The sequence below is a fragment of the Lithobates pipiens genome, unplaced genomic scaffold (genome assembly GCF_037356315.1).
Source record: "Lithobates pipiens isolate NorthernLeopardFrog02 unplaced genomic scaffold, aLitPip1_a1.2 Scaffold_22, whole genome shotgun sequence".
Taxonomy (NCBI): domain Eukaryota; kingdom Metazoa; phylum Chordata; class Amphibia; order Anura; family Ranidae; genus Lithobates; species Lithobates pipiens.
Genome location: NW_027507784.1, coordinates 43,560,795 through 43,577,157, shown reverse-complemented (window position 1 = coordinate 43,577,157; position 16,363 = coordinate 43,560,795). Strand labels below are relative to the sequence as shown.

The 16,363-nt window shown below is 43.5% G+C and overlaps 1 protein-coding gene across 1 annotated transcript in view; it reads right to left on the bottom strand.

The window, feature by feature from the left end:
• The window catches only part of LOC143923701 (uncharacterized), a 67,739-nt gene that overhangs the window by 28,564 nt on the left and 22,812 nt on the right, over positions 1-16,363 (bottom strand). Inside the window, exons 5-7 of the mRNA XM_077447505.1 lie at positions 15,435-15,704; positions 11,687-11,782; positions 3,058-3,432 (exon numbers count right to left, since the gene is read on the bottom strand). Of these exons, the coding sequence (XP_077303631.1) occupies positions 3,058-3,432; positions 11,687-11,782; positions 15,435-15,704 (741 nt within the window). The remainder of the gene's footprint in view (positions 1-3,057; positions 3,433-11,686; positions 11,783-15,434; positions 15,705-16,363) is intronic.

Sequence of the window (16,363 nt, the reverse complement as noted above, 5' to 3'; positions counted from 1 at the left end):
ACAAAACAGGGAACACAGAAAAGCAGGGGAAAACTGGAGGTGCAGGCAGCAGAAAGGAGTGGGAACCAAAACTGGGATCAGGAACAAGAGGGAGCAGGCACAAGGTAGCCGGGTACAGGCAGCAAGGCAGGAGCATGATCAGGATCCATGGAAAAAATAATCTGGCAGCAGCAAAACACTGGAGAGAGAGGCACTATTAAGAGAGGATCTAAATACCCTCCCAGCAGCCAGCATCAGGTGAAAATTGATCACTCGGATCTGCTGCTGGGAGACATCTGCTGATAGACACCGGGACTACAACCTTCTGCTCTAGGAAGCACAGTGCCACCAGCAGATGATTCAGGTCCTGAAGGTTTCTTCTTTGGTTTAATCCCTGAGGGAATTTCCTAGAGTTACCTAAGCAGAGCTAGTGAGCTGATCAAATGATTGTTGTCCTCCCCTTTACTACTCTATATCAATAAGCAATTAAGTCCCCGCACCTCTAGAAGGTATCCCATTGAGCAATTAAAAACCTGACAGTGGCTCTGACCGCCTCCAAACCTAAAAAAATAAAATTTTGCCTTTAGATATACTTCAAATTACACATTAACATAATCAAATGCCTTTACTCAGGTATGTATAGATTCCTGAAACCTGGTAACCAATGGACCTAGGGTGTGTTAAAAAAAAACATTTAACAAGGTGCATCACTGACAAAGGATTACCAGAGATCAATGGCTTTTTTAAAGAGACAGCACAGCAGAAGTTGTTGAGACAGCACAGCAGAAGTTGTTCCTGTTTCGACTCTCTGCGTCATTGCTTTGGTTTTGTGGATAAACAACCACAAATACACATGGGCTATCCAAGTGACATAGTATTTTTTTTTTTTTTAATACAAATTGTTTAAACGGTTTATTTTTATTTTTTCTAGCTGGCAAGTGTGCTGGCGAACGTTTGTATTCTGCTTGCTCTTTGAACTGCCCAGTGGTTGCGCACCTTACGTTTAAAAGTAATATAATGTTTAGACCTTGTTTTGCTTTCTGGATTTAGTGCCAGAACACACTGGAGGTCCTCAGCTGCCCATGTGCTGTGTCGGGCTTCTGCTGTGTCCCTGAACATTTTGGAGCAGATGGGCAACCCCCAGACATATCTGGTCTCAATGTATTGTTTGCTATACATGTCCCAAATGGGGGCTCTTATAGATTGGTGTTAAGGACTACACTTCACAGAGGAGCTTAGACAAGAATACATTTGTAGATGTATGCAACTAAAATCTAAGATTTTCATGCTAATTGTTAAAACAATGAAAATTCAAATGCTTGGGGCCAAGCCTCAACCTTGAGCCATACACTTGGTTCACAGTTGCACAGTTGCGGTGCAGTATCCCATCTGAAATACTCCTTGGCTAAAAAAAAAAACCGTCAGGAGGTAGCAGTATCACCTTCTGAATGTCTGGCATTGGCTGCTCTACTGCCCCCTGAAAAGTGATCTGCAGTGGATAATTTTTCAGAGGGGCAGTAGAGACTGACGGCTATGTAAAATAGCCCTTAGTGTGTCAGGAATTTTTTGTATTGTGCTTGATCTATAAAATATCCACAGAAAAAAAAAACACAGTACAAAGATTTTCCAGCACACTAAGGGCTTGTTTAGATGCTAAATGTTTCTATCTCCACTTTCTGAAAAGTGATCCAGTTTTCACTTGTAGCACCCTGCCCTAAACGGAGGTTACTATCTAAATTTAGCCATGCTGGGTAGTGGGCAGCCCAGACTGATTCATAGTGTATTTGTTCACTTGGTTAGAGCTTTGTTTTTTTTCTCTGCTGCCAGTAGGTGTCACTGGTACTTTTGGCTTGTGTGAGACTGTAAGCCCCCGTACACACGGTCAGACATTCCGACAGAAAATGTCCGATCGGACCATGTTGTCGGATAATCCGACTGTGTGTGGGCTCCATTGAACTTTTTCCGTCGGAATGTCCGACCACCAAATTTGAGGGCTGGATATAAAATTTTCCAACAACATGATCAATCGGACTTTGTACGGTCATTTGTAGAGAATTCCGATCGGACAAAGTGCCACGCATGCTCAGATCAAATTACGAGACCAAAGCTATTGTCTACTAACCTGAACGTAAAGAACGAACGTCATCACGTTGCGAACGATTGGATTTTCTGACAACTTTGTCCAATCCTGTGTATGCAACACCAGTTTAGGACAAAATCCGTCTGAAAAAAATCTGACGGATTTTGTGGTCGGAATTTCCGACCGTGTGTACAAGGGCTAAGACTGATACAGTAAGACTGCGTTATAAATATTTAACCAGTAGAAGGTTTATTGTCACTGGTGCATGCTGGGGGAGAGCATAAATATTTGGAGTAGGCCATGTGATCTCTCTCATCACCCCAGACTGTGGCCTGGGGAGGGTGTATTAGGATCAGCTGAGAAATTGGGTCTAAAGTTTAAAGGCCTATGCATGTGCTTGGCTTAGAAGGAGCCAGCCTATCCAGAATGCCCTGTTGCTTGAGGTCCCTATGTTCAGGGAGCCTTATAGAGAACAAGGAAGAAGAAGTAATATCTTGAGATAGAATATCAGAGCTGACTCTGTTGCTTGAGGTCCTATAGAGAGTGAACTTGCATCAAGGCTGGGAAGGCATTGGAAGGATCACCAATGGTGTTGCTGCTGCTAAATTAGAGGGTACAGTTGCCATAGGGAATGGCTGCTACTTTTAAGAAGGTACTGGCTGCTGATTTCAGCCTAACTGCCCCTTTTTCTATACTGGATTCTATTGTTGTGTTATTGAGTCTGCAGGTCAGTAACAGGTGTTCTGAATTCTCTACCTCTTTCTCCCTGAAGTTTTGAGTGGGAATCAATAAACTCCTAAGAACTACACCCCAAGGTGAAATGTCAGCCCTCCCTGTCTCTAGAGGTACCACCGTGTGTGGGGGTCAGGGGGGCAGTACACACTTTTTAAGGTAAGGTGAACTTTCTTTGTGCAAGTTATAAATTGATTGGATTGGTAAACATTTTCTTTTTTTTTTACATGGAATATATTTCCAAAATAAACATAAAAACCTATTACCGGAAATTAAGCTCCATTTTACGCTCTTCTTTCTGGTTTTCCCATCACAGAGGAAGCTACAGGTGATTGTCATATTGTGGTCTCTTGATGCTGTTGGTGTGAAAGTAAGTGACGTAACGGCGTTGTATAATCCATCTGTCTGTGATTGGCCAGTTCTCACTTCGTAATCACTCAGTAACTGTTCACGTTCCTCATTGCTTGGGGCCCTGTGATCTTCCACCGTCACCTTATTTCCACTGTTCTCTAACACAGTCCAAGTAACCCGGATTTGCCTTGGGCAGTGGAAGGCCATACAATACATAGTTACCTTTTCTTCACTTTTATTGGTCCATTCATCTGCTACACAAATATTGCTTAGCTGAAACCTCTGGAAGTCTAAAAAAAAAGATGGACATTGCATTTTCAATTGTGCTATAACAGAACTTGCCTGTTCAGCATATCTTTAAAGTGACACTCTGCTGGCAGCTCCCCCCCAAACCCCTAACTTCCCAGACTGGAATCCATAGGCAAAAATTATTGTTTTTTTTCATTTATGTTACAAGAAACTTTTACTGGTCGAATGACCTTAGTTTGCTGTGTCATCCATCTACATTGATTATTTTTAAAAGTATGTATCAGAGAGCCTACAAAAGCCCTGCACATAGAGTCAGGAATAGAGACCGCATGTTCATTCACATGCTTCACAGTGTGTGCGTTGATCAGTGTTAATTTTGACATCAAATTTCTATTTTGTTTTTTGTCATAGTCTTTTGATTAAAATGCCATTTTAGTCATATTTTAGTCATCTTAATTGTTTTAACCACTTAAGACCCGGACCATTTTGCTGGCCAAAGAACAGAGCACCTTTTGCGATTCGGCACTGCGTCGCTTTAACTGACAATTGCGCGCTCGTGCGACGTGGCTCCCAAAAAAAAATTGAAAAAAAAAAATCCCTTTTTTCCCACAAATAGAGCTTTCTTTTGGTGGTATTTGATAAACTCGGCAGTTTTAATTTTTTGCGCTATAAACAAAAATAAAGCTACAATTTTGAAAATAAAGCATTATTTTTTACCTTTTATAATAAGTATCCCACAAAAATATATAAAAAAACTATTTTTTTCCTCAGTTTAGGCTGATACGTATTCTTCTACATATTTTTGGTAAAAAAGAAACGCAATAAGCGGGATACAAACAAGACAGGGACTGTAGGTTTGTTCTTAAGTTGAATCTGTTTGTAATTTGGAACAGGTACATTATTTAAATGTAGCTCCAGCCAAAAAGATCTATTTTTACGTTTTTTGGATACATAGGGAAGGGTTATCATCACCCCTGTAACCTTTGTTTTGCTGTCTGTGCCTCTTTTCAAAAGATTTCACCTCACTCTCTGTCCCAATGACAATTGGATTTTGAAAATTTGGGGTTTTTAGGGAAACAAGCATTGGGGATAATAAAGCATCAGTGGAGACACTTTTTTCCCATATTAACTCTTAAAGGAGAGAATTTCCCTTCCTAGGGGTAGATTTCCTCTCACTTCCTGTTGTCTCCCTCCGTTTGTAAGTAGGAGTCATTTGTAAGTTGGATGTTTGAAAGTAGGGGACCACCTGTATATACTATACGGCCTGCACTATGTTCTCTGCAGAAATTTGGGCCTTAGGTGTTGGTGGTACCAGAACACTGTAAGTCCTCACAGTTACTCTTGGTGGGTGCTGGAACGAGCCCTGCTGTGAAATATTATATCAAGAATTGTAATTACATGCCCCTGTTGAACAGGGTCAGAAAAATTGGGCCTTTGGTGGTGGTGTTGCCACAACACTGTAAGCCCTCACAGTTACTCTTGGTGGGTGCAGGAATGGGCCCTTTTGGGAAAATTAGATCAAAAATTTTAATTACTTGCCCCTGTTAAACAGGGGCAGAAAAATTGGGCCTTAGGCACTGGTGCTGGTGCCACAACACTGCAACCCCTCAGAGATACTCTAGTTGAGCGCAGGAACAAGCCCTGGTGCAAAATATTACAGCACAAATTGTAATTACACGCCCCTGTTAAACAGGGGCAGAAAAATTGGTCCTTAGCCACTGGTGGTGGTGCCCAGAACCAAAAATTTTCTTACCAGCAATCAACATGAACATTGAGGAGGAATAGGATAGTCACTCAGCATAACAGGATAGTCACTCAGCATCAGCATAGGCAGTCTTGAAGGGATCTCACATTCATAAAAAAAATGATTCCTGGGGATCTAAGACTGATTCATTTTTATGAAGGTGAGCCAATCCACAGAGTCGGTGAACAGACGCACTCTCTGATCGGTTACAAAGCCTCCAGCAGCACTGAATGTGCGTTCCGAAAGAACGTTGGATGCAGGACAGGCCAGTAGCTCAATTGCATACTGTGCAACCTCTGGCCAGTGATCCATCCTCAAGACCCAGTAACCCAGAGGATTTTCGGTTGGAAAGGTCTCCAAGTCTGATCTTGCTCCTAGGTATTCCTGCACCATGTAAGTCAGACGCTGGCGATGGTTGCTGGAACCGATCATACCTTGGGGCTGTGGACTAAAAAATTGTCTGAACGCATCTGAACGCTTCTCCACCGCTCTTTCTGTGACTGACCGAAGCCTCAGCAACACATTGTCCAGGACCAGGAAATTGTAACCTCCCAGGCTCTGGAAACGCGTAGCACAAACCTTTCTGCAAGGCCTCAGATGTTTCATCCTCTGCTCCCTCTGTGATGGCTGAATAAGTTCCTCAACCTTACCCTTGTAACGTGGATCAAGGAGGGTTGCCAGCCAGTACTGATCCCTCTCCCTGATACCACGAATCCAAGAGTCCTTTCACAGGCTTTGCAGGATCAGGGAGGCCATGCAGCGTAGGTTTGCTGAGGCATTCGGTCCGGAGTCTTCTGGGTCACTAAGGATGACCTGATCCGCAGCCACCTCCTCCCAGCCACGTACAAGTCCACTGGTTTCTGGGGACTGTAAACAATCCCTTGAAGACTGCTGCTGATGCTGAGTGCTAGGCTCCACCTCCATGCTGACACAATCCTCCTCCTCCTCTTTCTGTGTGATTGGCAGGCCCGCAGAAACTCTGTCTGGATAAAGGAGGCCTTGAGAGGTAAGGAAGTACACCTCTTCCTCCATCTGTTCTGCCTCAAGTGCCCTGTCCATTATTCCATGCAGCGTGTGCTCCAACAGATAGACAAGAGGGACAGTATCACTGATGCATGCACTGTCACTGCTCACCATCCTTGTGGCCTCCTCAAATGGTGACAGGGCAGTGCATGCATCCTTGATCATGAGCCAAAAAAAAGCCAAGCTCCCCTGACCCTGTCCTGGTGCCAAAGTCACACAGGCCCTCTGCTGCATGTGCAGCCGCTGCAGCATGGCCAACGTTGAGTTCCATCTGGTGGGCATATCACATATTAAGCAGTTCTTGGGCAGGTTGTATACCTTTTTGGAGGTCAGCCAGCCGAGCACTGGCATTATAATGCACACAGACTTTTCTAGCCTGCCTCAGGAGATCCGTAAGCCCGGGTACCTGCACAAGAACTGCTGCACCACCAAATTATGGATGTGAGCAAAACAGGGAACATGGGTGAAGTGTCCCTGTCGAAGGGCAGAGAGGAGGTTGGTGCCATTGTCGCAAACCACCATTCCTGCCTGAAGCTGGTGTGGCGTCAACTACCTCTGAGCCTGCCGCTTCAGTGCTTGCGTAGCCCCTTGAACGCCTACGGAGCACTGCTGGTTCCAAGGAAAAATCAATAGAGGAAGAGGCCATGGAGGAAGAAGAAGAGGAGGGGGTGGGGAGAGAGGTGTGTCAGTATTACCACTGGTAGCATTTTGGAGGCATGGTGACGGAACAACCTCCAACAATACTGCACCGTCCTGCATCCTTCCCAGCTGACAGCAGGGTCACCCAGTGTGCCATGAAAGATAGGTAACGTCCCTGTCCATGCCTGCTGGACCATGAGTCAGCGGTAATATGCCCCTTACCGCTGAGCGCCCTGTCCAGCGAGGCCAAGACATTGCCTTCCACATGTCAGTAGCGAGCCGGAATCGCCTTCTGTGAAAAAAAGTGGCTTTTGGGAACCTGCCACTGAGGTACCACACATTCCACAAATTCACAAAATGGGGCAGAGTCTACCAGCTGAAAAGGCAGCAGTTGGAGTGCTAGCAATTTAGCCAGGCTATCATTCAGCCGCTGGGCATGTGGGTGGCTGGGACTGAATTTCTTTCCCCAGTTTAGCAACAGGGGTAGAGAAATTTGCCTGCTACAATCGGACGTTGGTGTAGTGATAGCAGATTGCCCACAAGTACTTTGCACACCCAATTCTACACCTTCATTCCTCTCAGTGCAAGTTTCTGAGTGAACTAAAGGTATAGTGGGATTGGAGATCCGAGTTGATGAAGAGCAAGGAAAGGTCAGCCTTGTTCTTTGGTGTGGCTCTTTTAAGTATGCTTGCCAACGGACTGCATGGGAGTTCGACATATGTCTGACCAAGCATGTGATGCCCATGCTTGATACGCTTCAGACATATGTTGTAAATGGCAATGGTGCGATCTGCTGCACATGTCTCAAAAAAGGTCCACACCGAAGAACTTTTGGAAAAAACGTGCGGAGTCAGCCCCGCCCTTCACATGCAGAGCTCTGCGGTGTGATGCAGTCAGTTGGCTGCCCTTAAGCTGGCCCCTGGGGGGTATCCTGCCTCATTGGAGATGTGCCTCCTCCTCTTCCTCCTCCTCTCTCCTATCAGGCATCCACGTAGAGTCAGTGACCTCATCATCCCTTACCCTCCTTGTCACTGGAGCAAACCCAGTTTGTTGTCCTTCTTGGGCACCCCCTCTCTCTGGGCTCACGTTACTGCCTTCCTCAATCTGGGTACCATCATCGGAGCCTTCAAAACGCTGCGCATCCTCGTGCAGTATCTACCAAACACTGTGGTCGAACGGTTCAGGGGACTCCTCAGGGCATGATGGTGGGGCTATGGAAGGAGTGACTGATGACAATGAGCCAATGGAAGAGGCCACTTTGGCAGCCAAAGTACTCTGAGCCTGGGTGACAGAGGATGAGGAGGAAGAGGATGGCTTGGTCATCCACTCTACCAACTCTGCATGTTTTGGCTCAACACAGCCAGCTGCCGAAAAAAAGGACAAAAGGACAAGCGTGCCCCACAGTCACGTGCCAAGGATGCACTGTGTCCATGACCAGCAATGTTGGCTGTAGACATAGAGTCTGCTTGCCCTTTTTTAGTGGCCTGTGAGCATCTGCCTCTCCTTGTTGGCCTTCCAGACATACTGCATTTGAATTAATTGTAATGTATTTTAATAGGTACACCAGGAATGGCCAGCAGTGAGATATAGCGGCACAAAGCTGGGATGTATATATATATATATATATATATACTGAATATACTGCAGATAACTGAAACTGCCTGCCTGCCTGTAGTATATTAGGAAGAGGACAACAGGAACGGTCTGCCGTGAGATCTAGCTGCACGGGACACAGTACTGAATATATACTGCAGCTAACTGAATCAACTGCCTGCCTATAATATTTAAGGAACAGAACAACAGGAATGGTCTGCAGTGAGATATAGCTGCACAGGATACAGTACTGAACATACTGCAGCTAACTAAATCAACTGCCTGCCTGTACTATATTAGGAACCGGACAGCAGGAATGGTCTGCAGTGAGATCTAGCTGCACAGGATACAGTACTGAATATACTGCAGCTAACTGAATCACCTGCCTGCCTGTAGTATATTACGAACAGAACAACAGGAACGTTCTGCAGTGAGATCTAGCTGCACAGGATACAGTACTGAATATACTGCAGCTAACTGAATGAACTGCCTGCCTGTAGTATATTAGGAACAGAACAGGAATGGTCTGCAGTGAAATCTAGCTAAATTGGATCAACTGCCTACCTGAAGTAGATTACAAATAGTACAGCAGGAATGGTCTGCAGTGAGATCTAGCTAAACTGGATCAACTGCCTGCCTCAAGTAGATTAGAAACAGTACAGCATGAATGGTCTGCAGTGAGATCTAGCTAAGTGACTAAACTGTCTGCTCAAAGTAAATGAAATGACACACTCTCTCTCTCTCTATCTATCTCCCTATAACTCATGTTCAACTTGAACAGAAAGCTCATCCCTACTAAACACCCAGCAACCACATCTGGCTTATGATCAGGCTTGATTACATCCTCTTCAAAGGATCTGGTGATACTTATTAGCGGAGCTGCATTTGCTTAATTTCCACATTGGCAGCAACAACAGGGCGAACTTCTCCTTTTTGCCCATCACTCATTTGTTCCTCATCGCTGTCACTCCACTTCCTGGTGCAAGATAAAGTATCCAAATTGAGTTCAGATAGACCGTCAGAATGAATGTTTGAATCTGTAATAGTAGAACATTCTTCGGCCAGGATATAGTATATCATAGTGTATATATATATATATATATATATATATATATATATATATATATACATATATATATATATATATATATTATAGTACACCACTATGGGTATCAGGAGAGCACACCACTGGGGGTATCAGGAGGGCATATATTTTTGTTTTCTTTACGTTTGGGATTGGGTGGAGAAGTTTTAGAACACCTATTATGTTTTTCTTGCTGTCTGCATCCTCATAAGGGAGATTCACACTCTCTATTTGTCCTGTTTACCATTATCATTGAAAGTGAAATGAAAATTATGTTTTGTTCATATGTGAATTTAATGTATAATGATATCTGTAGTGTGGTGTTGGTGAATGGTTGGAAAACTGACCCCTTTCCAGTGTTGTCTGGGGTCAGAAAAGGCTGCCCTCTCTCAGGCAGGCTGCCCTGTCTGTTGTATAGAGCTATTCACCAGAAGCATCAGATGGAACCCAGAGATCAGAGGGACCACCGCACCAGGACCAGACAGACGGGAGGTCAAGTGCTCACTCTACATGGATGATGTGACAGTGTTCTGTGCCGACCAGCGCTCCATCAACACACTCGCCAGACCTGTGAGGACTTCGGCCAAGCTTCAGGGGCAAAGGTCAACTGCGGGAAGTCGGAAGTTTGCACTTCGGAAAGTGGTCCCTGTCTTCTTCTGCACCCATGCCCTTCAGCATCAAAGTAGGCTTCATCAAAATCATCGGGGTCTGGTTTGGGGCTGAGGGCGCAGCCCTGAAGACTGACTAAGACTGACTAAGATGTGACAAAAGTTTGGACTTTGGAGCCTTCAGAGAACTCACCATTGAAGGTAAAACACTGGTACTCCGAAGCAAGATCCTCCCTGTGTTGCAGTACCTCGCCCAGGCCTGCCCCCCCCCCCCCCACCGGGTTAATACCTGCAAGGCCATCCACAGGGTGGTGTTTCACTTCATCTGGAGCTCCAAAATGGACAGAGTAAAGCGGGGGGTGGTTATGCTGACATTGCCAATCTATTGAGGGTGTTCTTTGCCTGTATCTGCATCCGCAGAACTTTGGTTGACAGAACTGTAGACTCTGATGGTAACTCCATGTCCCGTTTTTTCCTCCTGCCTCTTTGGAGGTCCCTTGGATAGGACAAATGGGACAGCTCCATCCCCTACAACTGGGACACTCCTTGGTACTACTTGGACACTTTCACGTTTATTAAGGAGCTGGGGCTACATGGAGTCAAGCCCCTGACTTGTGGAAGCCAAAAACTATCCACTGGCAACGTGGTCTGGAGGAATGTTTCTTCAAAGAGATTTGCCTACATGCACAAAGATCTGGCATGGATGTGAACTCTTCCCCCCCCCCCCCCCATTTCAATCAAAACAAGTCCCATCATGCCTCTGGGTGTCATGCTTGTGGATATCATGTGGAGACTTGCTATGCCTCATGGGACTTGTAGTTCTACAACAGCAGGTCCACTCATTTCATATTTCTGGTCTACAATCTTGTCCCTGACATGCTTGGACAGCTTTTTGGTCTTGGCCATGGTGGAGAGATTGGAATCTTATTGATTGATTGTGGCTGTGAACAGGTGTCTTTTATACAGGTAACAAGCTGAGATTAGGAGTGCTCCCTTTAAGAGAGTACTCCTAATCTCAGCTTGTTACTTGTATAGACGACACCTGGGAGTCAGAAATCTTACTGATTGATAGTGGATCAAATACTTATTTCACTCATTAATCAATTTATAACTATTTTGAAATGCGTTTTTGTGGATATTTTTGTTGTTATTCTGTCTCTCACTGTTAAAATAAACCGACCATTAAAATTATAGACTGATCATTTCTTTGTCAGTGGGCAAATGTACAAAATCAGCAGGGGTTCAAATACTTTTTTCCCTCACTGTACTTATTTCATTCTGTAAACTGAGTTTAACGCTTTTTCATTCTGTATTTATCGTGTGGTAAAATGTGAATTGACAGTTTCAGGATTGCATGCGATATTTAGGTAAAATGTGTCCAGACACCTACATACTGCATGCGAGTTGCTTTTGTGAATGGAGCCCAATATGCCTGTTTGGCCCTTGAGTATATGACAGCGCAAAGTATGATGCATTTAAGAATATTTTGTTCATTTGTATTGTGGAGATCCATTTATCTTGAACTTATTTTCTTTTATTCTATTCATGGTTATACTTTTATCTTTTGGTATGTGTAATAAAAATGTAAAAAAACGCTTACTTACATTTATTCTTATAGATGAAAAAACTCAATGCAGAAACCACTACACATATAAGTCCAGTAATAAGAATCGGAAAAACAACCGAGGAGTACTTCTCTTCTAAAAAATAAAACATATTCAAATCTGATTAGCTAAATGAATGAATAAATTGTATAACCAAAATTATTTAGACAAAATATTCAGGTTATTAATACTAAGATAGTTCTCTCTTTGGTGCCATGGCAGCCTCTACTGTTCTGGGAAGACTTTCCACCAAATCTTCCAAAATTGTTGTTGGGATTTACCTCCATTTACAAGAGTATTAATAAGGTTGGACAATGAAATTGGGCTATCAGGCCTCAGCATTCAGTAGGGTTGATGTCAGGACCCTGTGCTGGCTGGTCAATTCTTTCCATTCATATCATCAAACCAGTTTTGTACAAATCTGGCTTTATGGATAGCAACATTATCATTCTAAAATAGTAAAGGTCCTTCTCTAATTTGTCACCACAGAGCAAGAAGCGTAGAATGGCCAACATTGTGCTACCAACATTTGTTGCATATTCCATATTCCACTTTGCCTGCAATGTGAACAGATATTAAAAGGGGTTACTGTGCCCAGAGAAATGCAAATTTAGTCAAATTGTTATCTATGCTGCACCATTAAAAAGGAAGTAAACCCTGCAGTCTGTATGTTGCTTTTCATATATATTTTTTTTTAATCACCCTTTAGCAAACAATAGCCCATTACTTACTTTTTATAACTTCTATAGATCTAACTTATATAATTATATATTTTATATTATATATTATGAAATATTCTATAAAGATAAGGCGGCGCCATCTTCAGTATGGTTTTCTCAGCCAATGTACCCGCTGTACTTCTCTTCAAGCTTTACTCACAGGTACCCGCTGTACTGCGTGGATGAGTTCTCTCCTGAAGCTTTCCCAGCTCCTTCACAGTCCCCAGCTGATGAAGAATCTCCTCTGGTACTCCTTCAGAACTCCATCCCTTTACACCTGCCTCCAGCAACAAGAGTGGTTGACCCTCTGGCAACTTCTTCTCCCTTGCCTCCTGGCAGTGATCAGGATCCCCTCAGGCTGAGCCCACGTGGTTAGGTCTCAGGCTTTAGGTCTACACCTCAGCTGCTATTTCATACACACCCATCCACCCAGGCCGCAGCCCAGGTGGAAAGAGCCCCAACCACCCGACTTTCTCAGAATAAATAGTCTATCCCAGCAGCTTCAACGGCCAAAGAAACTTCCTGCTGATTGCCTGAGAAAAGCATATTCATTCATAACCTGAATTCACTGTAATCTATAACACTAATGCCAAAGGTAACAGTGCCACCTATTGACAAAAGAGAGAAATTACAGTTAAACCCAAGCTTAGGAGAAACCCATTTGATCTAGACTACAAATTAGCCAGGCTAGTTACCACCTAGCACAACTAAATTTACTAGCAGCCCTATTTAGGACAAGGGTGCTACACAGGTTTATTTTTTTATTTTTTCAATAGGGTTTACAACCTCTTTAAAGGCACATTGCTAGAGGATAAAATACATTTTTAACAAAGAAAACCAAAGCAAGTAAGCATTTAAGTACTTGATTTCTCTATGCTTTTACATACATTTTTTTGAAGTTTGTGACAGGGTCTCTTTAAAGTAAATGTAAAGCTAATAGGTAAATTTAACCTTGGCCCTCCGCTTAACAGAGTCCTGCAATCCATTAGTCAGGACTACTCATGATGCTCCGGTGCTATTGAGCTTGCCTTGAGCTCCTCCTGCCTCCTGGAAGCCACCAGAGTTTTCCAGAACATAGGCAGGAACTTGGCAAAAGAACAGCGTGGATATGGATACAGCATGGATATGGATACAGCTCTGGCCATTTACAGGGAGTTGTTCTCTAGTCTGCCAAGGGTCCAGCTAAAGAGATCACTGGCTAGTGATCCGAGGAATTCCATCTACCTGCCACTTACTGCAAGAGACTTTATTCAAGCTTCTTTACTTCTACACTGCCAAATCAAGAGAAGTCTGCAGAGGTCAGATCAAGGCCTACAAACTTTGCATTCTGTATATATAACGCACTGGTATTTAATGCCCCTTTAAGACCCTCCCACTGTTAGTAACATTAGACCACATCCACTATTTGATGTGGTTTGGAGGACGTGTGTGTGGGGGGAGGGGGGCTTTGGGGGGTTATGGTTGGGTTCCTGCACCTATTTTCTGAGAAAAAAAAGCCCTTGATAGACAGATGGAGAGATAGATATGTAGTCAGGTGCTGGACTAGAGAAACATAAAGAAGGAGACATTTTCCTCTTTACAGTCAGTTTAAATTCCACTTTATACTTCTGTGCTGTAATGCACTATCCACTCCAGTCAGCACGGGATATATAGCCAGGAAAGCCTAAGGACTTCTATGTAGCATACTGTGGATCTTAGAACTTGAGATCCAGGACATCAACTATATAATGGGACTTATGAACTATCACACTACAGTTCCCAAAGCACACTGAGGAATAGTGGTGTGGTGAAATATCTTTTACTCTACTTCTTCCTCTTGGCAGCGTGGGAGCCGAGGTGTGCACATCAGCCCTGATGCACGTAGACCATCCATAGGATGAGTGACCAGAGTCAGAGACTAAGCCTGAGAGTGGTCTTTGGTGCCAGTGTGTTAGCAGGAGCAAGGCTGGGAAGTGTGGCTGCTGAGGTAATAACACTAATGTCAGCAGGAGAAGTCAGGTCTCCAGGGACCACTGCACAGAGGGAGATCTCAGATGTATCACTGGGAATGGTGAGAGGGCTCACTGCCCACTCTTTGCACAGGGATATCAGAGACTGAGTCATTGGAAGCAGGATACTTAGTACATAGTCTCAAAACTGGCAAGCAGTCACTTCCAGTGCCAGAGAGGTCTTCTGTAGTGCAAAACAACAAGGACAATGATAATTCCAAAAACTGGGTGGATGCTGCCCTCCTCAGACAGGGTGGTCCGATTGACACTACAAAAACAAAATAAAATGGAAGGCGCAATAGGTGTGTGCGCCTTCCATTTTTTTTTATAGTCTCAACACTGCATGCTGGCTTACTAAGACTGTTGTTAAGTGCACCAATGCTAGTTAAGGGCTCCAACTATAGCCGGCAAAAGAATACAGTAAAAGACTACTCACATAAAGCTATTCTATCAGCCCCTGTATACTACTCTTCTAAAGGGTACTTCCATCCAGTTAACCTAGGCCTAGCATAGTCACCCTTAATGCACCTTGGTAGTATAGTCTCCTGAATGCAGTAATGGTGACCTTGCTACTGTTTATGCTGATCCTGGTGCATAGTGTTATCCTATATCGACTTCTGACTACTGATCTTACCATATAGTGAGTTGTACTATTACTATTGCTAACTTACTTTCATGCCTTTATTGTTATCCTGCATTCCTCCGTTATCAATCATCCTGTGTGACAATATATTGAGACTTGCTTTTCCTAAGCCGTTTGGTGTCTGCTTTCTGACACAGCATCATTATTGTGTACTGGTATTGCAAAAAAAGGGATTTCTGTGATATTGCAAGCTTTGTTTAGTTAGTTTGTTCACTATGTTCACTTTGTTCGTTAGTGTGTCAGATGGGCTGAAGTCCTTGAGGAGGTTGAGGCAAAGAACAGAGGAACCATCCTTTCCAATGGCTCCTGCAGGGGTAGCACTATAGATAGATAGATAGATAGATAGATAGATAGATAGATAGATAGATAGATAGATAGATGGATGGAGATAAACATACCTGTCAATGTTAGAGTCCTGATAAATGGAGTATACGATGTTTCATGTTCCACCACGCACGAGATATTTTTTGGTCTTTTCTGGTTTCCAAGAATCAAGAAATGGTCCCCATCATTGTAGGTGCCATCTGCATTCTTCCTGGAAGGCTCAATCCTCTTCCCTTCTAATAACCAACTAATTTTCGAAGTGTCCGGGTAAAAGCTCTTCAATTCACATACAACTATCTCCTTATCACCATCACGAGATGAGAAAAGTGTGATCTCAGGCTCCACTGTACGGAAGCAGACAAATTGAATTAATGATGATCAAAAAAATATATGCACAAAAATATGTACATATCACAATCTACTTAGGGGTTTGTTATAGTTAGATTTTTGATCTACAATACCAGGATTACCTTGTGGGTAAAGACAGATATCTAGGTGTTGACAAGCAAAAATTTATTCAACACAATCTCTCTCGGGAATTCAATAAAGCCTGAACAACATATTTTTTGGTGGTAGTTTCATTAAGAACTACTTGCACCTAATTAAGGCAAGCATTTGCGCTAGTGTCTGTAACATTACCAACAGGTTCAGCAAATTCAGGTAGTTCTTAATACCGCTGCTTGAAGAAACTGTTAGCAATGACAAGTTCTTAAAGAATTACCGCCAGTTCTCAGATTAAGAAACTGGCAGTAATTAAGACCAAATCTAAGCTGGCCTACAGAGGTACCCCAGTACTCAGAGCCATAGTTCACAACTGTCCCTGATTTGGAGCAATGTCCCTCTTTCCTCCTCATTTGTCCCTCATTTTCGTCTGATCTATTTAGTTGCATATAAAATGCACTTTTTATCTTTCAAAAAGTGTTTCCCAGTGCTAAACCTTTCATCTGATTTCTAAATTGCTGCATTTGTCATGTCCTTTAGGTGACCCTGCACAGGGCTGTAT